Source organism: Physeter macrocephalus, chromosome 5 (genome assembly GCF_002837175.3).
Source record: "Physeter macrocephalus isolate SW-GA chromosome 5, ASM283717v5, whole genome shotgun sequence".
Lineage (NCBI taxonomy): Eukaryota > Metazoa > Chordata > Mammalia > Artiodactyla > Physeteridae > Physeter > Physeter macrocephalus.
In genome coordinates, this window is record NC_041218.1 from 6,661,728 (window position 1) to 6,686,037 (window position 24,310).

The 24,310-nt window shown below is 58.7% G+C and overlaps 2 protein-coding genes across 7 annotated transcripts; one reads left to right on the forward strand and one right to left on the reverse strand.

The window, feature by feature from the left end:
• Nucleotides 1-4,848: 4,848 nt before the first annotated feature.
• Nucleotides 4,849-8,131, forward strand: RARRES2 (retinoic acid receptor responder 2). The gene is made up of 6 exons (XM_007122378.4): nt 4,849-4,986; nt 5,933-6,130; nt 6,354-6,458; nt 7,407-7,502; nt 7,705-7,831; nt 8,020-8,131. Exons 2-5 carry the CDS (start codon nt 5,957-5,959, stop codon nt 7,819-7,821), a joined length of 492 nt encoding a protein of 163 aa, XP_007122440.1. The 5' UTR covers nt 4,849-4,986; nt 5,933-5,956; the 3' UTR covers nt 7,822-7,831; nt 8,020-8,131.
• Nucleotides 8,132-8,392: 261 nt separating this feature from the next.
• On the reverse strand, nt 8,393-22,644 carry LRRC61 (leucine rich repeat containing 61). 6 transcript variants are annotated; one of them, XM_055084752.1, is made up of 5 exons: nt 22,511-22,644; nt 20,165-20,319; nt 19,550-19,741; nt 18,946-19,083; nt 8,393-9,880 (listed from the first exon to the last, which is right to left on the reverse strand). In XM_055084752.1, exon 5 carries the CDS (start codon nt 9,717-9,719, stop codon nt 8,943-8,945), a length of 777 nt encoding a protein of 258 aa, XP_054940727.1. In that variant the 5' UTR covers nt 9,720-9,880; nt 18,946-19,083; nt 19,550-19,741; nt 20,165-20,319; nt 22,511-22,644; the 3' UTR covers nt 8,393-8,942. The 6 variants fall into 6 exon arrangements, with proteins under 6 accessions (XP_054940727.1, XP_054940728.1, XP_028345423.1 ...); XM_055084753.1 differs by lacking the exon at nt 18,946-19,083; XM_028489622.2 differs by lacking the exons at nt 18,946-19,083; nt 19,550-19,741.
• Between the last annotated feature and the right edge of the window lie 1,666 nt (nt 22,645-24,310).

Consider the following 24,310-nt stretch of genomic DNA (forward strand, 5'->3'; position numbering starts at 1 on the left):
TTTTTAAATAGGAAAGAGCTTTTGACACTAAAAAACACAACTGAAATTTTAATTTAAAAGTTCAATAAAAGGTATGAAAGATAAGTTCAAGAATATCACATTACTAAAATCAGAAATGAAAGTGGAGACATTACTACTGATCCGACAGAAATAAAAAGTATTATGAGAGTACTACGAACAATTGTATGCCAACAAATTGGATAACAGATGAAATGGACAAATTTCTAGAAACATAAAACCTACCAAGAGTAAATCACAAAGAAATAGAAAATCTGAATAAACCCATAACTGGCAAGGAGATTGAGTCAGTAATCAAAAATATCCCAACAAACAAAAGCCCAGGACCAGATGGCTTCACTGGTGAATTTTATCAAACATTTTAAAGAAGTAATATGAATTATTCTCAAACTTTTCCAAAATATTGAAGAGGAGGGAACACTTCCTAAATAATTCTATGAAGCCAGCATTGCCCTGATACCAAAGCCAGAAAAAAAATAAAAACCTGCAAAAAAACTATAGACCAATATCCCTTATGAACATTGATGCAAAAGAAAAAACCTCAACAAAATATTAGCAAACAAAATTCAGCAGCTATTAAAAGGATTATACACTATGACCAAGTGAGATTTATTCTTGGTATTTTCAAGGTATTTCAACATATAAAAATCCACCAATTTAATAAACCACAATAACAGAATGAAGAAAAACAATACAAACAATACATGGGGAATTCCCAGGCAGTCCAATGGTTAGGACTCTGTGCTTTCACTGCGGAGGGCTCGGGTTCAATCCCTGGTCAGGGAACTAAGATCCCACAAGCCGTGCAGCGTGGCCAAAAAACAAACAAGAACAAACAAAACAAAACAAAAACCACATGATCATCTCAACTGAAGCAGAAAAAGCATTAGACAAAATTCAATACCCTTTCATGATAAAACCACTCAGCAAACCAGTAATAGAGGGAAACTATCTCAACTTAATAAAAGCCATATATGAGAAACCCATAGTGAACATCATACTCAAATGGCAAAAAACTGAAAGCTTCTCCTCTAAGATCAGGAACAGGGCACGGCTGTCTGTTTTTACCATTTCTGTTCAACAAAGTACTGGACGTTCTAGACAGAGCAGCTGGACAACAGAAGCAATAAACAGATAAGCTGAACTTCAAGAAAACTGAAAACTTTTGTGCATCAAAGTACACTATGAACAGAGTGAAAAAGCAACCCATAGAATGGGAGAGAGTATTTGCAAATCCTATATCTGATAGGAATTAACATCCAGAATATATAAAGAACTCCTACAACTCAACAACAAACAAACAAACAAGTTAAAATATGGTCAAAGGAGTTTCATAGTCATTTCTCCAAAGAAGGTATACGAATGGCCGAAGAGCACAAAAGAGTATCCAAAAGGAACAGGAAGATTTGAAAAAGAAGCAAATAGAATGTCTAGAAAATTTTTAATGGGACCTAAAATTTAATAGAATGATTAAAAGCAGATTACACATAACTGAAGCAGAAATTAGGTCACCTGGTAAATAATGAGTGAAGGATTTAACCAGAATGCAGCACGTAGAATAAAGAGATGAAAAACAAAAAAATACAAAAGGGATTAGGAGATAAGAAAGCTAGAGTGAGAGGGTCTAACAAGCATCTGATCAAAATTTCAGAAGGAAATATTAGGGAGAATGTGGGAAAGGAACTATAAGGAATTATAAGGCATAATTCAGAGAGTTTCCCAGGTTTTAAAAACAAGAGTGTGTGGAACTTCCCTGTGGTCCAGTGGTCAAGACTTCGCCTTCCAACGCATGGGGGTGCCGGTTCGATCCTTGGTCGGGGAGCTAAGACCCCATATGCCTCGCGGCCAAAAAAACCAAAACATAAAACAGAAGCAATATTGTAACAAATTCAATAGAGACTTTAAAAATTGGTCCACATCAAAAAATAAAAAATAAATTAAATAAATAAATAAAAAGAAGAGTGTGAACTCAGAATTCTTTAGAGTAATTCTTCAGGCGGAAGCCTGGAATTCACTCCTGATACCCCTCTCCGTGGAGCCCACGTCTGCTCTATCGCCAAACCCTTTTACTTCCCAGGAGCTCCTCTTATCCGCCTGCTTTGCTCCATCTTCACCACCCCCATTTCTGCCACGTTCACTGACAACTGCCTTTGTCTCCTACCGAGGGCGTCCTACACCTGGACGTGTCCCCTCTCGCCCACTCTCTACATGCTTGCCAGGGTGAGTTTTCAAAAATGCTGTTTGTTTTGTGCTTTTTAAACTTCTAAAAACGAATTTTACACTTTAAGCAACAAATTACCCAGACGGTATGAAATTGTAAAAATACGAAGGGCACGCAGTTTCCTCTCTCCCCTTTACCTCAGCCAGACAGTTCCCCTCCTCAGAGGCAACCACTGCTACAAGTTTTTTTGTTTTTCCTTCTAGAAATATCCCATGCATTTATGAACATATATAGACACCATGGTTCATAACGAGCACTTGACACGTGGCCAGTGTGACTGAGGCGTTGGAATTTTCAAACAAGAGACCGACGTTTCCCACATTGCTTCATGTCTCTGAATATTGAAAATATTTGGGCTCACTTTTCTGAACGGACTCTGTGCAAGTGTCATGGACACGGTTGTTAAAATTGTTCTGTATTTAAGTGCAAATACTATGAAACATCAGCAGTTGAGGGGACTATTGAAAGAAGTAGGAGACCATGAATTTAAGAAGCTTTTCGTTGCCAACACTCATTGGTTGAGTCGTGGAAGGGTTGTACTAAGGTTTCCTGCACTGTTAACGCCAAGATTTTCTTTTTTTCTTTTTTACTCCACGATTCTCTTGAAAGAAAAATGAATGTTAACCAAACATTCAGCAATCAAAGATGTATGGTCAAGGTACATCTGAAGCTCCAAAGAAAGGAAAAGTTCATGTGTGACCTGTCCAGACAAATACAAGAATTTCAAATTAAATCTTTTACTAATAGAGATCAATAATTATGACTTTGCATACTTTTCTCACATGAATCAGTGTATAAAGGATTTTAATTACAGCAGACAGCATGATGTAAAGTGGCTGCAAAATTTACAAGAAAAATTTGAAGAATAGTTTGTTGATTTGATACATTTATGGTTGCTTTTGAATTTATGCAATATTCTTTTGAATTTATGTCAATTATACTGAGTTGATACAAAAAGTAGTGAATGTACCTAACTCAGACAGGTGTAGTTTTGAAACTGATATGCTTTGGCTTCAAGGTCAAATTGATTCTCTGAAAAAACATATACTAGTTTGTCCCTGTGGTAGCAAATATTAAAGGAAAATGTTTTGGGTACTCAGTTCGGTTATTGGAAAACTTTGCCAGAACGACTCGGATATGCGAATCTCCACTTTCAACTGTGATGCCCGGGAAGATCATTAACCACTACTAAGTAGCTAAGTGCTGTCGCCCGCTCCCCTGGGTTGGGACGTGTCACCTGGTGCCTGAGCTCATGAATGTGAGCTAAGTAGCCCCTTCACATGTCCCCACCCGTGACTGTCCTGCAGTGCGGTTGCCCGCCCCTCGCATTCCTTTCACCCAAAGGGAACTTTGTCTCGCTGCGTGACCTACACTGTATTTGCACCCAGCCCCCAGCCTCCTCCCTCGCCGGCTGCCACCACGCTGCACCAGCCTTCCTCGCTCCCCCAGGCCTCATACGGCCCCTACCAGAGGCAGGGGGACTTCTGTCCCAGCTGGTCCTCAGCTCAAAGTTTTCTCTGGTCACCCACCCCCAGGACGTCCCCCGGCAACGCGGCCCTGGGCCGGGAAATGTCTTCTGCATGCCTATTGTCTCTCTAGCCCCCACCCCCGGAAGCTCCTGGAGAACAAAGACCCCAGCTCTCATCTCTGCTTAACGATTGTCGACAACTCACAGATGGGACTGAGATGTTGCTGGTGGGATTTCAGCCACCAGAACTGGCTCACTGAAGCCAAGGATCCTTCTGGCGCCCCCAGAGCACGTTGCAAAGGAAGCTTTCAGCTCCACGTGGAGAATCCTGGCAGGGGTACATAGGGAAGGGAAGAAAAGCTTGTGCCAAACACTGGGTCATCTGTCACTTTCCACTTTGCTCGTTTAATCCTCAAAACGACCCCTAAAGGTAGGGTCTCCGAGCCCCCTCACAGAGAAGGGAGCAGAAGCTCCAGGGATCTGGGCAGTTAAATGAGGTCCTGTCTGTGGGAGATCAGCCCTGGTGACGGACACCCCAAGTCCCAGAGCTTGTTCTTATTTGCTCAGGACCAGCGGGAGGTGAACCCATCTTCCCTGACGCCCCATCAGCCTTAGGAGTCGCACCTCACCCTTCACCCACAGGAGACGCTGCAGTCTGGCGCCACCGTGGGTGGGCGTGATCCTTCACGACTGGACGTGTTAGCTGGTGTTGGAGGTGGTGGGACACCAGAGTCACCTCTAAAGGAGACCCCTTCCCTCTCAGAGCGGCTTTAGGGCGGGGGAAGCGGGGGGGGGGGCGGGGAGGGATCAAATGACGCCTCAAGGTCTCATGTGCTTTTGAGGATGTCTGTGCTTCTGGCAAGAATTTCCTGAAATCAGTGTCTCGGGGACGCTAGGGACCGGTCGCCCTACCTGGGGGGCAGGGCAGTCCCACATCCGGCTGCGAAGAGGCCTGGCCAGCCGAGCCGAGCCCAGAAGGCCAACAGCTGGGGCCCCTCTCTCTGCCGGGCGGGGAGGGGCGGCGGGGAGGGGGAGGGAAGTCCGGGGGGGGCGGGCGGGCAGCCAGAGGCCGGTCCTGGCGGGGTGGGGGGGGGGGGAGGAGCCTTGGCTGCTGGGAGCTGGAGGGGGCCCAGGAGGTGGGAGTGGGAGGAGATGGGGGCCGACCCGAGAGACGCAGGAGGGGGTGCCGGGAAGAGGCTGCCAGCCTGGCCAGGAGTCGGCCTCGGCCTTGGCCTCGGGAGGGGAAGCTTAGGAGAGACCCCAAGGCGCAAGAAAGGAGGTGAGGAGGGGAGAAGGGCAGGACAGCTGGACGGGAGGATGGGCGGGCAAAGGGCGCAGCTCCAAAGGGCAAGATTTGGCAACTCTTCTGTGAGCCCTCTCTTCACGGCAAGACCCTGGTAGCTTTTCACTGCGGGGGTCTCAGTTTCCACATGTGTGGCTTTCTGGTCCCAAGAAGACGGTACGGGCAGAGTTCCCGGGGAGGGTCCAGCCCTCAGGAGACCCCAGTCATGGATTGGGGGGGGCGGGATCAGAGGGCTGGGAGAGGGGTGGTGGTGAAGGCTCCAGAAACAACAGCCAGGGAGGGAGGGTCTGCTCTGGAAAGCAAGCCGTGGTGGGGCCGAGGAGAGGCCCCCACTTCTGGGGTGGGGGGCTAGGAGGGCCGAGGGCACCGGGCCATTTCGGCAGGGGGAGGGTTAAGCATCCCCCCACTTTGACTTCCCACCCGCTCTGGGCCCCTCCCTCATGTTACGTCCTCCCCAAAATACCCAGCCTCCAGCTGGCCTCCATTCTGGGCCCGCCCCTCCCCGCCTCCAGGTCCGGGGGCACCGGATGCTGAGGGTCAGGGCCCGGGACCCCACAGAGCCAGCAGTCTGGGCACTTCGAGCAGGGGAAGGTCTCGGAGAGAATGGGAGAGAAGATGGGCCGGAAAAGCGGGGGAGGGCTGGAGGGGCCACAGTGCTGCTCCCCAGGCTGCTGGCCTGAGGACGACAGCCGACTCAGCACCTACCCAGGGCAGGGCGACGCGGCCCTGAGCTGGACCTGGGAACGGTGGGGGCGGGGTAGGCGGAGGGGGAGGACCAGGGGAACCTCTGCAAAGCGCCACTCCCTGTCCCTCCACCTCTGCCCAGAGCTCCACCAGATGTGGTCCCCAAGCCCCAGGGCCCGGGGGTTGGTGGCTCCGCGGGCTGGCACATGAGCTGAGGATCCACACATACCCTTCGCAGGCTCAGGGTGACTAAGGTGAAGCCATGTGGCAGCTGTTGCTCCCGCTGGCCCTGTGGCCGGGCGCGACGGGCTTGGGCAGGGCTGAGCTCACGGCGGCCCAGCACCGGGGCCTGCAGGTGGCCCTGGAGGAGTTCCACAAGCATCCGCCCGTGCAGTGGGCCTTCCGGGAGACCAGTGTGGACAGTGCCATGGACACGGTGAGTGGCAGCCCCGGGAGGGGAGGGGGATGGCCGGCACGTTCCCAGGGAGGAGGTACAAAGGCGCTTGGGCCCTGGCGGCGCCCAGCTCTCCAGAGAAGGGCCAGCCAGCCCAGCCATCTCCTGGGACGTGCTGTCTCACGGTGGGGAGGAGGGACAGGTCACGTCTAGGAAGGGCGCTGCCTGCTCAGCTGGCTGCTGGCCTTCCTCTGTCTGTGGGTAGCCCTTCCCGGCCGGGACCTTTGTGAGGCTGGAGTTTAAGCTCCAGCAGACGAACTGCCGGAAGAAGGACTGGAAGAAAGCTGAGTGCAAGGTCAAGCCCAGCGGGGTGAGTGAAGGCACATGTGTGTGACGGGGCATGGGCTCAGTGCGGGGGTGTGCGACTGGGGTTCAGTAGGAGATCCAGCGAGAAGCCTCAGGTTGGAGACCCCAGGGCGGAGCAGCCTCCCTGGCGCCTCACTTGCCTGTCTCGGCTGGTGGTTGTGATGGCTGCAAGTGGGCTGGGGGCCTGGACAGGCAGGAGGAGGGACGGCTGGGCTACGCCGAGGACACGTGCTCTTCGGAGTGGGTCCACCTTCCATGCCATCCAAGTTCCTCTCTCAGGCTTCGAGTCACCGGTGGAAGAAGGCCATGGTATGGGCTTCGGGTGGCCCCCACCCTAGGCCTGGTGAATTCCCCATTTCCTGTGTGTTTTCAAGTGGAGATGGCCCAGCCCGGGATGATTCGTAACAGGGCTTGACTGTCACCAGCCAGCTTGGGGGCAAAGTCACTGCCACGGGGGCGATCCTGGGGCCGGGAGCGCAACCATCTGGCGTCCAGTCTCGGCTCCGCCAACCACCAGCCCTGTTAGTTCCCAGGTTCTTTGAAGGCCTCAGTTTCCTCCATCTGTCAAGGGAGGGACTGGATTATACTAGTGGCTTTCTAGACTCTTATACCAGGACCGTTGTGTTCAATTCAAATCTTACAAGAAAATACAAATAAATATAACAGATGACAGCAGAGCGGCTCAGGTGGAAGTCAGGTGGGGAGAACCCACCTGGACGAGGAGTCCCGCCTACACACGCGCGCGCGCGCGCGCACACACACTCAGGGCTCACGGTTTGAAGACTGCAGGATGGTTTGACTTCCCAAATGTCCCGGTCTGAGCGGGGGCTGAGCCTGGAAGCACCCGGCCTGCCAGGGGAACCCGCATTGTAGCTGCCCCTCAGTTCCCACCCTCGGGGCCGCAGGCCTCCCCTCACCCCTTTCCTCTCTGGGGTCTACGCCCCCTCCCCAGAGAAAGCGGAAATGCCTGGCCTGCATCAAGCTGGACTCTGAAGATAAAGTCCTGGGCCGGATGGTCCACTGCCCCGTAGAGACACAGGTCCAGCGGGTAAGAGAGGGCGGAGGCGGAAGCAGAGGTTGGGAAGGGGCTGGCAGAAACTGGGCCTGTGGAGAGGTGGAGGCGGAAGCCTGGATGACGGGGCGAGGAGGGGCTCTGGGCCTGGCCCAGACGTCCCCTGGGGGATGGGGACGTGGAGGGGCCACCGGCAGCCCCGCTTCCGGCACGGCCTGAGCAGCGCGGCCGCCGGCAGGAGCTGGAGGAGCGCCAGGAGGCCCAGTGCAGCAGGGCGGAGCGCGCCGGCGAGGACCCTCACAGCCACTACTTCCCCGGGCAGTTCGCCTTCTTCAAAGCCTTGCCCCCCAGCTGAGGCCTGACTGGTAGGTGGCGGCCCGGAGGGAGGACGAGACGAGCCGGACGGCCAGGCGGGGCAGGGATGGAGAGGGCGCTGGAGCTGCGGCTGGGCCGCGGGAGGCAGGACAGGGGCTGGGGGCCTGGAACACAGCTGCGACGCGGCCCAAACAGCCTCCGTCACACCCAGTCTTCGTTTCTCTTCCCTTCCCTCTAGAATTTCACCCGGCTTCCTGGGAGCAGCGTGAGGGAGGTAACAAGTGAAAGCCCGCCCTCCCTTCTCTGCGCCCAGGGAGGACTGTCCCACTGCCCCTAATAAAAGTGCTCCAGAGCTGCGTTCTCTCCTCCCGTCGCATGCCCGCCCTCCCTCCTGCAGAACAGCGGGAGGAAAAGGCCCCAGCGCTCCAGCCTCGCAGGGAGGAAGCAAAGGCCCGAGGGGGAGCAGGACGCCCCCCAGTAGAAGGACACCCAGAAAGCTGTGTGCGCCTCCTCCTTCCCCAGGAGACCAGAGGCAGCGGGGACCCAGGCCCGTTTTCAGGGGCCCACACTGGGGAAGACGAAACACGCCCACGCGCAATGACACGCAGCGATGCAAATTAAAACACGAGTATTTAATGGGGATTGGCACGGGTGGGCATGGCAGTGGCGGCTTCAGGGAGACCTGGGGCCGGGGGGCACAGCAGAGGGTCACTTGGACAGGCCAACCTGGAAGATGCGGCTTTCACGCTCTGAGCTCTGCTGCGTCCTCTCCCAGGACGGGCTGGGCAGGAGGTTCGCTGCCTCTCACCTTTAGCCTTAGGACCGAGCAACTTTACTCCACTAAGCCTCAGCCTCAGGCAGCCAGGAGTGGCAGCAGCCGTGGACACGAGAAGGCCGGGCCTCCTCCCAGGAGCACAGCGTAGGTGCAGGACAGCCTCACACGGTGCCAGCTGCCTGAGGAGGGCCCGAGGGAGGTGTGTCCCTGATGGATGGGTGGGGAATTTTCCTTGAGGGAGGTGTGAGAGGGAGGGGGGCTGCTCTTAGGGAAGGGGGCCCATCAGAGGGCCGTGTGCAGGGCCAGCGGCCAGCACGATGAAACCACGAAGACAAGCAGGGAGGCCACAGCGTGCCAACCCCACGGGCCACGGCCACGGGGCGCATTCAAAAGACAAAGGAGGTGGCGCGGGCGGGGCTGAGCGCCTGCTCGGCCTGGGCCAGGCTGTCCCTGGCCTGGCGGTCCAGGTCGTGGCACTCCTGCAGCGTGTCCTGGAACTGGCGGCAGGCCTCCTCCAGGATGGAGCTGCTGCGCGTGGGCCAGGACTCCCAGCAGCCGGGCTCCACCCGGGGCTGGGCCTCCACGGCTCGCGGGCCGGAGCCGGAGCTGGGGCGCAAGGAGCTGTCCAGGTCCCGGCACAGCTGGTAGAAGTCACTGCCGCGCCCGCTCACGCGCTCGCCGTCGATGACCGTCAGGCCGGGCAGCAGCTCTCGGACGGAGGCCCGGTAGGAGGGGCTGGCGCACAGCGGGTTGCTGAGCCGGGCCAGGGGGTCGCGGAGCCGCAGGCGCTCGAGGCCCCGCGGCGCCGCCAGACGCTGCAGCTGCGCGGGGCCGGCCAGCGGGTTGCCCGCGGCGTTGAGGCTCTGCAGGTTCTCGCAGGCGGCCGGGGGCTCCAGCCCCGTCAGCCGGTTGTGGGCCACGTTGAGCACGGCCAGCTGGCGCAGGGAGGCCAGCGGGCCCAGCTGGGTGAGCGCGTTGCCCGAAAGGTCCGGCCACCCGAGGCCCGGGCGCTCCCCCAGGCAGCCCAGGTCCACCAGCCCCAGGCCCTGCAGCTTCAGCAGCACGACGGACTCCAGGGCGAACTCGCCTGAGCGCGCCCTGAGCAGCTGAGGGGTGACGCGCACCCCGCCGGCCTCTCCCGACTTCTCACCCCGAGGCTCCATGAGACGAGGCGGGTCCGGGTGGCCGGGGCCCCGGCAGCCCCGTCACGGGGACGCAGGTGCCACTGGCAGTCAGCGGGCGGCTCACCCCGAAGGACGCCCCGTCCACTCGGCCTGGGCTGGACGCCTGTCTCCGACACCCCCGCTCAAGGGCCGGCAGGTCCCTGAGGAGAAACAGTCAAAGAGTAAGCGGGCCTCTGAGCACCCCGGTGACCGCCCAGCCTCCACCGCCAGGGCCAGAAAGCTAGATGGCCCGGCGGGACCTGAGGACGGGAGTCCAGGGCGCAGGAGGGTGAAGAGCCCCTCCGAGGGAGGTGGGCCACGCACAGGCCCTTGCCTAAGGGGGTCCCTACTCGGCCCTGGCGGTTATGGCCACGCTGGATGGGATTCAGGCCCGACGTTACCAATTCTTCCGTCTCCCAAATCTGCTCTGGAGACACAATCTCATTCCTTTCCTTTCTCGGTAACTGCTCATGATCACCTGTATTAATTCTGAGGTGTTTCCTTTTAACCGTTTACATTTATTTTTGAAGTGATGACAGGTCACCGTCACCGCCAACCTCTTTTGTTTCCTTCCTGGGAGAGCCATGCGTTGGCAAACACAAATGAGAGCACCTGGGCCTTCTTGACAATTTTTTTTTTAAATCAGCAATGAATTCAGAGGTTCCCGCGTTCCATGGGCCAACTTGTGACCTCTGGTGGCAGCTGTGGGGCCTGAGGGCTCAGCCTTCAGTCCTGATGAGGAAACTGAGGTTGAGGGAGGGAAGGGACAGCGGAGGCACAGGGAGGAAGTGGCAGCACTCCAGGGCCCTCACCTTTGCTCCCCCGACCCCCGCCTGTCAAGACCAGCTCTTCACTGTGGCACCAACAGAACAGCGCCCATCGCTGCCAGCCAGATAGCATGGTTCCAGCTGCAAACACGGGCAAAGGGGGGTTGGGGAGGGGAGGCCGGGCAGTCAAGGAAGCCGTCCTGGAGGGAGGGGCAGGGTGGCACCCATGTTGGATCCAGAAAAGGGAGGGAGGGTACCTTCTAGTCGCCACTGGCCGTGGGGTGGCAGAAACCCAGGTGTCAGTGCAAGACCAGAGCACGAGGCAGGAGGCCGGCGGAGGGACACCGGCGATGCCGGTCAAGTGCAGGAGGGTCAGGGTCTAAGAAGAGAGGAGAACAAGCAGACCGCTGCTCCAAGTGGCAGCTCCCCAACCCCAAAGACTCTGGCCGGGCCCAGGCCAGGCGGGGTGAGGCCTGCAGAGAAACACGGAGCCATTCACTCCTGCTGTTTACAAAACCTGGGGCTGCAGAGCCTCCGCCAGGCCCCGAGGCTGCATTTCCATAGCAACGCCACTCCTCAGGCCCCCTCCAAGGAAATCACACCCAGAGCTCCTCCCACACGCCCCAGGGAGCTGGAGAGGCTAACACATCTGACCCCCACCCCATCTCTGAGAAGGGGGCCCTACCTCTTTCCCCAGCCCCCCTCCAGTCTGCAGCAGCCCAGCTCCTTCTCCACTTCCACCAACGTTTCCGTCCAAAAGGCATGGAGGCACCTGCTAAGAAACCTGGTCACTCTGCGGAAGCATCTGCTGGGTTTGTAAGCAGCGAGCGACGCAGTCACCTCCACGTTGGTTAAACCTGCTCTGGCCCACAGGGCACCCGCACCGGAGACGGAGACGGGCCATAAAAGCACGAGCCAGAGACGGAGGACCCCGCCCGAGGGCAAGGAGCGACGAGAGGAGGGAGGAGAACTTGTGCCCGGAACCTGGCCACGTGACCGGAGGCCGGGCTCTCACCTCGCGCTTGGGGTTGTCCTGTGGCATCGGCCTCAGGAGGCAGCGGCGAGTCCAGGATGACGGGGTCCAGGCACCGTCTGTGAGAGCGGCGCGCAACGGGCCAGCCTCGGGGGGACACCACCTCTTCAAGCATCCGCGGGCCTCTCTCCAGGGGTACGCACACCCTCCCAGCCACTGCTCTGGGGGTGAAAGCGGTCAGGAAGCCCTGGTGTACAGTCGGGGGCTGAAGTCGGGAGAACACCCACATGCCTGAGGCTGAACGGAGGGTACTGATGAGCAGCCGGGGGCGGGGAGGACACACGCCAGGCCTCCGGGGAGAGCCACCAGCCCCGTGTTCAAACGCCCCGCCGCTGCCGGGGGCGACGGGCGGGGGAAGCGATGCCCCGAGGAACCCTGTCGGTGACGTTGACGGGGGTGGTGCACAAAGGGAGGAAAGAACAAGGGGGCGGGAAGAGAACGGTGTGCGCGTGCCCACGCCCTGCGGAAGAGGAAAGGGGAGAGGGAACATCACACTGGGACTGGACATCAGGCCTCCTGTGCCCCCGAGGTCCCGTCTGGCAGGAAACACGTGCCCCTCCAGCACTTGGCTCTGTGCCCTCGGCCCTGGGTCCCACGCCCTTGTCTGCAGTTAGATGAACAGCACCGCGCTCAAAACCTGATTCTCCAGCGTGTCCATGACCTCTGCTCTGCTCCTGGGCCCCATATTACCTCAAATCTGCACACTTCAACCAGGCAGGGGCCCACACGCCTGTGCAAACCCAGCCAATGCGGAGGCCAGCAGCGGAGAGCAGGCTCCGCGCCACGTGAGAATGGCTCGTCCACATGCAACAGTGTCAACGTTCCTCTAAAAAACCAGAATCACCCTGGTCCTCTTATGGAAATGAGGGAACAGAGGCCGCTGGCCCAACGTGTGTCTGCGAAAAGGCCTCGGTTACGGGGACAAGGCTATGACTGAAACAGGTGACTCCGGATCTCCGGGGCGAGGCCCATCTTCCCTTGTTCAGAGCCAGCAGTTCTGAGTCTCAGTTTACCTATGTAGGGAATGGGCCAGAAGAGGATGCCGTGAGTCGCCAGGGCAGGGCAGAGCTAAGTCTAGGGAAGAAATGGTTCAACTCGGAGCAGCCTCAGGTGGACAGTCACCTGGCCGCTTCGGTGAACTGGGGCCCCTTCCTCCGCCCCATTCCCTCCCGACCGCAACCTGGCGCAGGGCTCTTGGACCCGGCACTGCCGCCGTCGGGGGCCGGGGTAAGTCTCTGCTGTGGAGGCTGCTCTGCGCATCCGTCTTCCACCCACGAGAGGACACCAGCCATCCCCCCGCAAGCTGTGACAACCAAAACATCTCCAGGCGTTGCCCAATGGCCCCTGGGGGACAAAAGTGCTCCCGGTTGAGAACCACCGCTCCAGAGCCCGAGCCCCCGAGCTCGGGGCCGTCAGCTTCTCATCTCCTCCCTTGCACTGCCCCCGATTTCCTCACACTCCCCACCCCGGTGCCTCCCCGATCCAGGCCCCCCCTCCCCGAGAACAAGGAGAGCCGCCGAGGGGAGGCCACACAGCAAGGGGACACTGCCTCTCCCAGGAGGAGCTCGAGGGGTGGCGGCACTGCCCAATACATCGCCCCCAGGACAGCTTCAGTTGGGGCACATGACATCCCTGCCCCCACCTGACCGACTGCACCCGAATCTGTGAGGGAGGGACAGGACACCTCAGTTTTAAGATGCTCTCAGGTGATTCTCGTTGAAGTCTGAGACGCACGTGCAATTTAAGGCGGGGAGGCGGGGAGGCGGGGAGAGGTCCAGGGCCGGGCCCTGATCTCACCACCCAAATGCACTGGATGCAGAGTCCAGATGTTAAGGGAGCACAGCCCTGGTCCCAGCCTCTCCCCCAGGGGCGCTGGCCTCTCCTCACAGGGAGCCTGTGCAGACATGCCCTCCAGCAGCTGGGGAAGAAGCCTCGACCTGAGCAGTGTGGAGGTGAGACTTCACTTCCTATCATGGTGCTCCAACCACTGAACACAATCTGTATAACGCTTTATTCAAGAAAATGCCGTGTTACACTGTTAAACTGAAAATACAGCATACTAACTAGCACAGAGGGTATGATCTCAAGGTAAAAAAGGAAATATGTCAAAGTTTTCACAGAGGCTGAGTGAAAGGATTACAGTGAATTTTTCCTGCAAGTTAGGCCTTGGTGCCTCTACACCCCCCTTCCCTCTGAGTTCCTCTCCCGGCGGCCCAGCACCTCGGCTGCGAAGCTCGACTTGTGTCTTGTGGGTGTGACGGGCCCGCCCCAAACGCTCCGGCCTAGCCCTTCCTTCTTTTCCCACTGATCCCACCCTGGACCCCATGCCCTCAGGTCCTGCACTCGACCCTAAAGGAACTCAGGCCTGTCCGTCACTGGGATACATGCCCTTTCTTGCTTCCTGAGACTGCCTTCACTGTAGAAAGAAGAAATCCCAAGGCTTCCAGTAGTCTGGAAACAAACTACAGGTGACAGCGGCCACGTGATGACTGGGCGTCCCAGCTCTCCTCGATCACACGCCCGCAGGAGCTGGGCGTGCCCTCCACCAGGGCTCTTGGGAACCCCGGGATCCACGCAAAGTACAGACCCTAAGAAGACCGCTGTGCGTGTGGGCACCTCCCTCTTAAAGCGGCTACTCTATCATATTAGGGTTTCTTTCCTTTCCAGGAAGAGTGTCCACGGCTCACCCAGGCCCCGGGTGGCTGAGGATACCCCGCGCGGCGCCTGCTTGCTCTCTGAGAACGCAGACCTGAGGGCCTGCCGCCCCGACACACACGGACAAGCCGCGTGTAGGGCCCCTCGCCCACCGACACTTTAAAGGAGCGCCGCGCTCCACACACTGCGTGGTACAACTCAAGAGCCACCGATGACCAGAGCCCACCCTCCCGTGCACAAGCCGCCGGCGGCGACTCCAGCAGTAGGCAGGTGGAAGACGACACCTCCGCGAAAACGAAAATCTGTCAAGAACTGAGAAACCGTCCTCATTCTTTTCAAACAAGTTTTGGAGCCTGGCCGTCCCTGTCTAATGTCCTAGGACGTGACACTGTGCCCCCTCCCGTCATCTACGCAGACCTCCCACAGACAGCTTTTCAGGGCATCGGACCCTGCGGTCAGACTCACCGGCCTGCCCGCCTTGGCCAGGTCTCTGCTGGGGAAGATAAGGGGCGGGGGTGTAGCTCGGGAGATGCTCCAGGTTGGTCTTCAAGAAGAGAAGACACAGCCGTCTCCACTGGGAGCGGGGAGTCACGCTCCACGATGGCGGGGCCGCCCAGGGAGGCAGAGACACTTGCAGAGAAGGTGCCCGTCAGGGGGCAGGATAGATGGATGGTGGCCAGACCCCCCGCCGCTTCTGCCAGTAAGCAGGGGGTCCTCCTGGGCACCCACCGTCTCGTTCTCACGCAGGTACTTCTCGCGGATGACGCTGGCCAGGTGGCTCTCCGTGGAGAGGGAAGCGCCGCTCCTCTCCGAGACCAGCAGCCCCCCGCTCTCCACCTGCTCCAGGAGGCTCCTCTCCCTCTGGCCCGGCAGCGAGGACCCAGAGGTCCCGCTTCTCTGCTCGGGCGCTTCCCGGCCCTTCCCTTCGGCCCCAGGGCTCCTGGCTCCTGCGCAGCTCGGGGCGGGGGGGTCCACACGCACAGCAGTGGGGCCCTGCAGGGAAGGGGAGGGCGGCAGGAGTACTCAGACACCACGAGCTCCTTCACCTCATACACGAGAACTTGCTTCCAATGGTTGATGTCGGCCCCCTCGGGGAGGGTGGCCTCTATCCTGCCCTTGAAGCGGGGTCCAGCAGGGTCGCCAGCACGAACTCCTCACGTGGGAAGAGCTCGGGGAGCTGGCGGTCTGTGGAGAGCTGCAGGGCCAGGCCCTCGGCCAGCCGCACGGCCGCGCCCATCTCCCCGGTGCTCCGCTGCTCAAAGCGCCCGCGAACCTGCGCCAGGAAGATGTGCAGGTGGCGCAGCTGGGGCAGCACCAGGCTTAAGGCGGCCTGCGCGGTGCTCGCCTCCCGGACCACCATCCAGAAGGGCTGCGGGAGCTTGACCAGACTGTCCATCAGGCTCCACAACACGGCCGGCAGGGCCGCCCCTGCCCTCCCCAGCTGCTGTTTCTCCAGCCACTCCAGCAAGTGGCAGGCGGACACCCAGGGATCCGAGAGCCCCAAGAAGGGCTGGGGGGCTGGGAGGCCGCACTGCTGCTGCAGCTGGGAGGAGCCGCCGGGCTTCCACAGAGCCTTGGAAGTGGCTGCAGATGGCCCCAGCCGTGCCCAGGATGATCTGGACGCTATGATGGTGACACAGAAAGTTGCCCACCAGGGAGTCGAGGCAGTGGGCGAAGCAAGGCGCGTGGGTGTAGCCCCCCGTCCTCACCACCTGCTCCAGGCTCGGGCAGCCGCCCGACACCAGGAAGCCCAGGCGCAGAGAGCTGTGGCCAAGCCACAGGCTGAGCTGCTCCTGCAGCTCCCGGGTGCGTCCTCCGCAGCCCTGTCCAGGGGCAGGCCTCGGACCCAGGCATGGCCTGCCTCCTCGGGCTCCCTGACGCCACCTGCCGGCCTCCCAGCTGCGTCACCCCACAGTGGGCAGTGACAGCCGCGCAGTCCACGTCCGCGACCCGGGCTGCCACGGAAACAGTGAGGTGGACACGGCCACCCTCGGCCCACTGCATCCCCTGACGCACCTGCTCGCCCATCGCCCCGTGCAGCGGGGCCAGGGCTTCAGGGGAGAAGACGCTGGAGGCGGTAGCGATGGTCCACCTGGGCCATAAACCTCCTGAAGAGCGGGGCCAGACAAAGGAGAGGGGCAGCGCCCGGCTGCAGAGCAACTCGGCAGTGCTCTGGTTCCAGGCCCGTGCTCGGAGCTGGCTGGGGGCACGTACGCCACCTCAGTCCTGCCCAGCTGCCGTCGGTGGGAGGAGGCGGGGGAGGCCGAGCCTGTACCAGCTGCTCGGGCCCACCTGTCCGTCACCATCTTCCAGAGGTGAGGCACCCGGCGGCAGCATGGTGATGGCAGCCCCTCGGGGCACGGCCGGCGGCCCCGAGGGCAGGTCCTTCTGCTTCTTTGCGGGCGCCCCTCCCCGCTCCTCCCCAGGGCCGGCTGCAGCTGGCTTCCTCCCCACCTCCCGCCCGTGCTTAGTTGCCAAGTGACGGACCAGAGCTGAAGGTTGGACCGCCCTTAATTTTGCCCCGTCTGATGCTCGGTGGCACTGAGTGCACGTGACACGGCAGACATTCCTGCCGTTGATGGTAAGAAGCGTCTCACGTCACGCGCGGGTCTCTGACCCAGGGTGTCCAGGGGGCCCGCGGAGTGCCCGGGAGCCCAGCCCCTGGCCTCGGCCTGCGCGGTCCTCACCAGCTTCTTCAGGCAGAGTGGCTTCTGGAGGCTCAGCAGGGGCGGCTGCTCACCCTCACCAGGAAGCAAGTGCCTCTTCTTCCGTGTCTTGAGGTGACGCACCTCCCCGGCCAGATGGGCTATGAGGATGTCGGCTGGCCTCACCTCTTCATCCTCGCCAGGATGGCCCACCTCCAGCCTGTCCGGGCTGGCCACCTGGACCAGCAGCACGTCAGAGGGAACCTGGCTGCAGCTGAGCACTGGGTCCCTCGACTTCCTTCCTGCCAGCTCCCCCTCCTCTCGCCGTCCATGGGCCTTCCACTTGGACACCTTCTTCCCAGGCTGCACAGGGGACTCCCGCCCCAGCACTGATTGGAGGCCACCACGTCCGCAGTCTCCCTCTGGCTTATTCTGCCCAGCACCGGGGTGGCAATTTTCACAGGGGGCAGCCAGGCCAAGACCAGGCCTCTCCAGGGAGCAGGCTGCTCTCTTCTCACTGCAGACACGCAGCCCCAGGAGACCTTCCTCCTGCTCCTCCAGGAAAGCCTGGTCAGGTGCGGGGACCCACAAGCTGCTGCGGGGGCGCGGGGTGGTCTCTTCCCCTGCACGGAGAGGTCCCTCCAACTCCTCTTTTGGGAGCCGGGGCTTCTGATTTTCCCGGGGCCGCTGCGGCCTCCTCCCCTATGCATACAAACTCAAGTTTGACCTCAGTCTCTGGCAGGTGCTCCCTGGCACCCCAGCCAAGTTCACGAGGGGTGCTGATAGCTCCGGTGTTGAACTCGGAGCCAGGAGAAGCCAGCATGGCAGGTGGGGGCCTGGCTCTGATCATGGAGGAGTCAGCACACACAGGGGGATCTTGCCCCACGGATCCTGAGAGTGTATGTTTCTTGTGGGGCTTTTTGACTTTTTCGACTTCCGGCGTGCTTGGGAGCTTGGGGCAATGAGAAGACAGGCCCGGGCTGTCCTCTGGCAAGATGACACAAGCCAAGGCAAGAGCTAAGGCTAGATGAAGAGAGTGGCTCTCAGCCAGCTGCCTACTCACTTCGGGGCCCACTGACGGGACAGTGAGGCCAGAGGGGAGAGAAGAGAGCAGAGGATATAAGGCGTAGTAACCATATGAAATCAATCCCAGGACAAAACTCTCCAGACGCCGACCTCCTGGGTGAAGGCTGACATTCACTCCTCCAGACCCAACGGAGCAGCCCTCGACCTGAGCCCCCAGCCCTCTGCACAGGAGTGGTTTCTGTGTCTATCTTCTTCGCCACGTTAACTCACACCTCTTTTTTCCTTCAATGTTTATCCAGAGCCTAGTAGGCACTTGGCAGTCTTCCTGTGTGATGGATACAGTGTAAGGTAGGCCAGGCCCCTGTGTGCACGTGGCCCCCAGGCTGGCGGGGGGCAGATGAGAATAAAATGCTCCCCCACACACGGCAGGGGAGACGAGAGCCGAGGTGCAGGGTGTGCAGGAGCCCTGCAGGGCTGTGGGACCCCGGCGGGAAGGACCTCACCAAGACGTCAGGCAGGCTTCCCGGGAAGAGCTGCGGACGCCGGCGCTGTCAGCACAGGCCACGGGGCTGTGGAGGCCGGTCTCTGCGTCCTGGGCGCCCGGGCCGTGCCTGGCACCCGCAGGGCCTCATAAACAGGCAACATCGCTCGGTACTGGGGAGCAACGCGGCCCGAGGCTTCCCAAGCCTCCGTCAGAGCACGCGGTACGGGGCAGCTCCTGACGCCAGCGACGCGGCCCCCGCGCCCCCTCCCCTCGAAGCCCACTCCTCTCTGGCTCCGGCCCCTGCTGCTTCCGGAAGGTGCCCCGCCTCAGCGGGCTTCTCCGCACTAGCGGCACCTGCCCACGTCCTCCACCTGGAACGCTGCTGCCCGCAGCTACGGGACAGCACATCTCCTTGGCTTTCCTGTCACCTGCGACTCCTTTCCAGTCTCTGTTCTAGTCCCTCTTCCTCTGCCCGCCCCTTAATGGTGTTTCCCGGGCTTCCTCGTCTCCAGGCCTCGTCTCTCCTCCACACCCTCTCCCTGACCAGGGCCACCTTTACCGGCTGAGCACTGCCAGCCCCTCTCAGCTCACGACTCCCTCGCAGGCTTCCCCTCACCTGCTCGGCCTACAGTCAACTCGAGCTCAGTAACAGGACTCCTGTTCACCCAGATGCTCAGACCGCAAACCTCAGCACAATCCTCGACTCCTTTCCACCCCCGTTCATTTTCCTGCAGGTGAGATCCAATTCAGGGCCCTCAAAAGAAAAGACACATGAAGAAGTCAGAGAAGAAACACGCGGAAAGAAGAAAAGAAAATGAGAGGGAAGGAAAAGCCCAGTGGGCGAGGCTGTGTCTCCTGGGAAAGAGAAGACTCAGAGTGAGATGGCGCAGATCCTGCCCCAAACAGCTGAGAGTGAGAAGTGTGCGTCTCCTCAGAGCAGAGCGAGATGTAGCTTAAATGAGGAGATTTAAACCAGAACACTCCGACACTGAGTGATGTTAAACACTCAGAAGGATCGCCAGGGACGGCAGGACGGCCTTCAGTGGGGACAAGCCCGCTGGGCGGCTCAAGCGAGACTCGCCGGTGAGCCAGGGTGGACAGTGCGACACCGAGGAGCCCCTTCCAGCCACAGGGGCCTCGGAAGAACCGAGAGGCAACCACCCTAGCCCATCAGTCAACGACCCAGTCAGCCACCACCAAGCCAGGGGTCTGAAGCTCACGGGAGGTGGCGTGGTGGAGGGGTTGCTCAAGGTGTCGATGAAGTACAGGACACCGCCGTGGTCCGGGGAAGGGCTCCAGGCGTCAGAGCCGGGGGGACTGACCTTCGCCCTTATTCTCATTGAAGAAACAGAAACCCAGAGCAGCCACGTGATGCTCAGCGGCAGCGCGGAGCTGTGTCCCACCTGCTCTCACTGGTGAGGGCAGAGAAACAGAAAATACCCGTGAGGTAGGCTGCAGCCTGGGCTACACCCCAAAGCCTTCGCCTGAGGGCGCACTAATGGAACCCAGGGGACCAACCCTGTTCTGTCCCCTGACCAGCCTTGTCCCACCAGTCCATCTGTATTCTGCAGATACCCTTGAGCCCCTTGACCATTTAACAATAATTCGTCAAATACCTACCATGAGCCACCACCGTGCCCTAAACATACAAACACAGGATAGTCACTGCCCAGCTGGCACATGGGGCTCAGGACGAGAAGCACCTTGGAAACGGCTACCGGCACCAGGGCAAGGCAAGCAGGGTAAGTGCTGTGGAGCCAGGCCACGGGCTGACCGGGAGGCAAACTGAGTCTATGGCACGGGAGTTTAGATTCTGTCTTGGCAGGGTCGCTTACCTCAGGCTGCTGCTTGAGGAGCCTCCTCGCCTGACAGTCCCCGGGGCAGGTCCAGGATCTTGGGCAATGACTGGCACCCCTTTCTCTTCACTGAAGCACACCAGGATGACAGCGGGCTGGACGCTGTGGAGAGCCAGCCTGGAGTCTACACGAATCTAAAACATAACATTTAAAAAGAAAATCACCAACAGACTCCAGGACTTTGATTATTAGTAAGAAGTTGTTTGAGACGCTTCTCATAGCAGCTGATACACGCACCTGATACAGCGACAAGATGGAGACTCCAGGGCCGCATCGGGTGGGACCACACGAGGCAGTCAGCAGGTGCAGCCCTTGGAAGCAGGCAGGGAGGAGGGGAGGAGCAGGTTAACGGAGGCGGGACTGGAGGGGAAGGGGCAGTCTGGAGAGCCGTGCAGGGGGCACATGATACTTGGGCTGCAGTGTCGAGGAGGAGGGGATACAGAGGGACACCCCAGTCCCTGCTAAATACAGTTCAGTTACAGATACAGTGATTTTGAGGTTCTTCTGGAACAAATCTTCAGGAGTAGATGTGACGGATACAGGGTCAGGGGATAGAAGTCTGAGCTAAAGATACAGATCCGTGTAAGTCTCCGTAGAAACTGAGGGAAAACACCGGTGGGAGAAGAGAGTGGAGGGTGGTTGCCCAGGCAACACTGACACTGTGGGGAGGGTAGAGGATGAGCAGACTCCCAAGATGCCTGACAGGCAGAGGACAGAGACACAGAAAAACCTAAATGATGTTAGGGAAGCCAAGGGAAGACTTTCCAGAAAGGACAGACAGGGTCCCTTCAGCGGATGAAGCAGGTGGAGCCCCGGGGCTATGCAATGAGAAGCAGGGGACGCAGGCACTTGCAACGTCAAAGGGTCACGCTTTGGGGTGGGAGGGAAAAGGGTTGGGTCTGTCCCAAAAGAGAGAAAAGGTACAGTAGGAAAAAAGGGAGGACTGATGGCAGGAGTTCCTGAGAGAGAGGGACTCAAAGCACAGGTGGGTGGCTTTATCCTTGCAGATGAGAAAGAAGCTTTTTTTTTTTTTTTTCCTGACACAGCAAAGAAGGACGGCTATGGTGGCAGGCAGGTCCTTGAGTGTGGGCAGGGGGAGGGCCCAAGGCAGTTACGCCCAAGAGCCTATAGATTCCCGAGGGGTTAGCAACCTGCTGGCTGAGCCTGAGACAGGAAGTGCCTCAGCACTTACACGTGTGCTGGCTCCGTGGGTTAGAGATTTCCTCCTCACTACACTCACCAGGCCTTTTCCCACACGCATGCCCAGAAGCACAGTGGTCACTTTTCTATTTCTCCTGGGCCTGCCTCACCCTAGGGCCTCACACAGAGCTCAGTCCACCCTGGGCATTCGATACCTATGCCAGACCTTTCTCCGAGTTTTCACTCTGCCCAGTCCCACCAGCCCCCTCTTCTCTCAGCCCCTGCACTGGGGGAGGAGGAGGTGGTGCCTGTCTATCCACCAGACCCCAAAAGACTTCAAAGCACTTGGTGAGCCTGTAAGTCCTCGGCTTCTCATCCCCCCACCCGCTCACCTATGAGGAGATGGAAGATGAAGAAAAGCATGGGACCAGAGGAATGCGTAGAAGATAAAAAGTAGAGCAAACCACTACACATTTTGGAGTTTTGTCCCACATGCAAATATGGCTACTTTTAAACCCTAAGGGAGAGATTTTAAATAACCAAGCTTCATTAGATTTCACAACATGCAAAAGTGACATAAAATGAAATGTTTTAAACCACACACCAGCAGAACCCTTTGCTCTTTTCTGCGAGGCTGCTCTCCACAATGGATTGAGAGCATGAAGTCCAGAGCCGGTCTATGGGGGTTTAAATTCTGGCTGCTACCCACCAGCTGTGTTCGTCTGCTACGTGCCTCGGTTTCCGAGTCTATACAACAGGGATAGCAGCATCCACCTCGCTGGCTTGTGAAAGATTAACGGAGTTAATGTACGCATATAGCAGTGCTTAAGGGCACTTCTTGGCACCGAGTGAGTGATGGATACGAGCCGCTGTCCAGTTCTGGCCTCGCCGGTTGTTTCAGGTGCGGGGCACTAGGAAGGGGAGGGAAGCTGGGAGGGAGACACCTGGGCCGCCCGATGGGCAGGGCAGGTCAGGGAAAGCCGCCTCGCCCCCAAGTCTACGTCTGTGACCACAACGCCCCCTCCCCGGCTTACCTACGGCCAAAGGTTTGGCTGGCTAGTGGGGCTGGCGAAGCTGTGAAGCCGGCATAGCTCCCACGGCGGCCTACCGCCCCCGCGGCGGGTAGTAAGAACACGCCATCCGCCGCCCCGCTCGCTCCCACCCCCGCGCCGCAGCGGAACCTACCATGAGGCGCCAAGGGCCCTGCAGAGCTTGGTGGGCGGTCCAGGTTCCGGGGCAACCTCCGGGAGCGACAGTCGGCGGGCCCTCCGTGCCCACTCCTCTCCAGCTGTTGCTACGTTCCTCCAGCAGGCAGCCAGCACCGAGTGCGCAGGCGCAGTACGCAGTGCGCAGGCGCAGTTCCCAGTGCGCAGGCGCGGTTCCCAGTGCGCAGGCGGGCGCCAAGGGCCCTGCAGAGCTTGGTGGGCGGTCCAGGTTCCGGGGCAACCTCCGGGAGCGACAGTCGGCGGGCCCTCCGTGCCCACTCCTCTCCAGCTGTTGCTACGTTCCTCCAGCAGGCAGCCAGCACCGAGTGCGCAGGCGCAGTACGCAGTGCGCAGGCGCAGTTCCCAGTGCGCAGGCGCAGTTCCCAGTGCGCAGGCGCAGTTCCCAGTGCGCAGGCGCAGCGGCCGGAAGCAGGAGTATTACACCGCCTCCTTCGTCGGAAGCCGCGCGCTTTTCTCACCTGACCGGGACTCGTTCGTACACGTTTAACAGCGCTGGGTTTTTTTTGTTTTTTGTGGGGGGTGGCGGTGGGGGTGGGACTTGGTTTTTTTGTTTGTGTTTAATAGTGCTAGTTAGGCTGTGTGGCCTGGGAGGAAGCACTTGCAGGCGCTCCGGGCCGACGTTGGCCTAGTCTTCCTCCTCCACTGGCGGATTCGTAAGGCCCTTTCCATCCCCGGCTCTGCGCCGCGGCAGTCTGACCGCTCGAGTGCAGCCCGACCGCTCGAGTGCAGCCCGACCACCCGAGTGCAGCCCGGGGCTTGTGCGGACGGAAGGGACCACGGTAATGATAATGATACGTGTGTCGGAATCTCTTCCCGCCTTGAGGACTCACCCAGAATTTCATGACACCCACCCAGGGTATCTCCTGGGGCAGATTCCCGGTGACACCGCGAAGGCCTCGCCGACAACCCAGGAGTCGTCCGTGCGGTCCTCCACTGAGGTGCTCTGCCAGCTCCCCAAACTGAATTGTCCCGGGGCCAAAAAGGCCGCGTTTCCTGGGCTGAGCGGAGAATGCCTCTCCTCACCTGGTCCCACCTGGGCACCAAAAGTACCCAACTCTTGTTTCATAGGCTACCTTGAGCTTCTTTTCCACCGCCGGAGTCAGACAAATCCAAGGGCCTAGGCTTGGGCACCACCGGGCCTCGGGCAGTCCTCCCTGCTCACCTTCCCAGGGCTGATCTCAGTTCTTCCCATCTTCCAGCGCCCCCCCTCTGGGCCCATCAACTCCAGGCTGGTGCAGTCCTCCAGCTTGAGCTAAAACTAGGACCCCTGCAATGAGAGTATATATCTTTGACCTTTATAAAAGTTCTTTTTAGTCTTATTTGATTCTCTCCACGCCTCAGACGTGGAGGTATTGGTTTCTCCATTATACAGATGAGGAAACGAGACTCAGTCACACGGAGAGTTAAAGTAAGAGATGGAGGGAGCCACAGATGATTTCACAGTTGTACTGTTGCGTGAGGGTCCGTATAAAATGGGCTCAGCTGGTCCCTTTGCAGTGTTAACCCAGAGGCACTCTAGAACCAAGGACGACGTGATTGCAAAACTGGGAGATACAAATAATAAACTGAAAAAACTGTTGTGAAGTGTGGGTTCAAATTATTTGCCCACTTTTAAAAACTGGGTTTGTCTTATTGTTGAATTCTTTATATTCTTTTTTTTTTAAATTTATTTATTATTTTTGGTTCCATTGGGTCTTTGTTGCTGTGTGCGGGCTTTCTCTAGTTGCGGCAAGCGGGGGCTACTCTTTGTTGTGGTGCG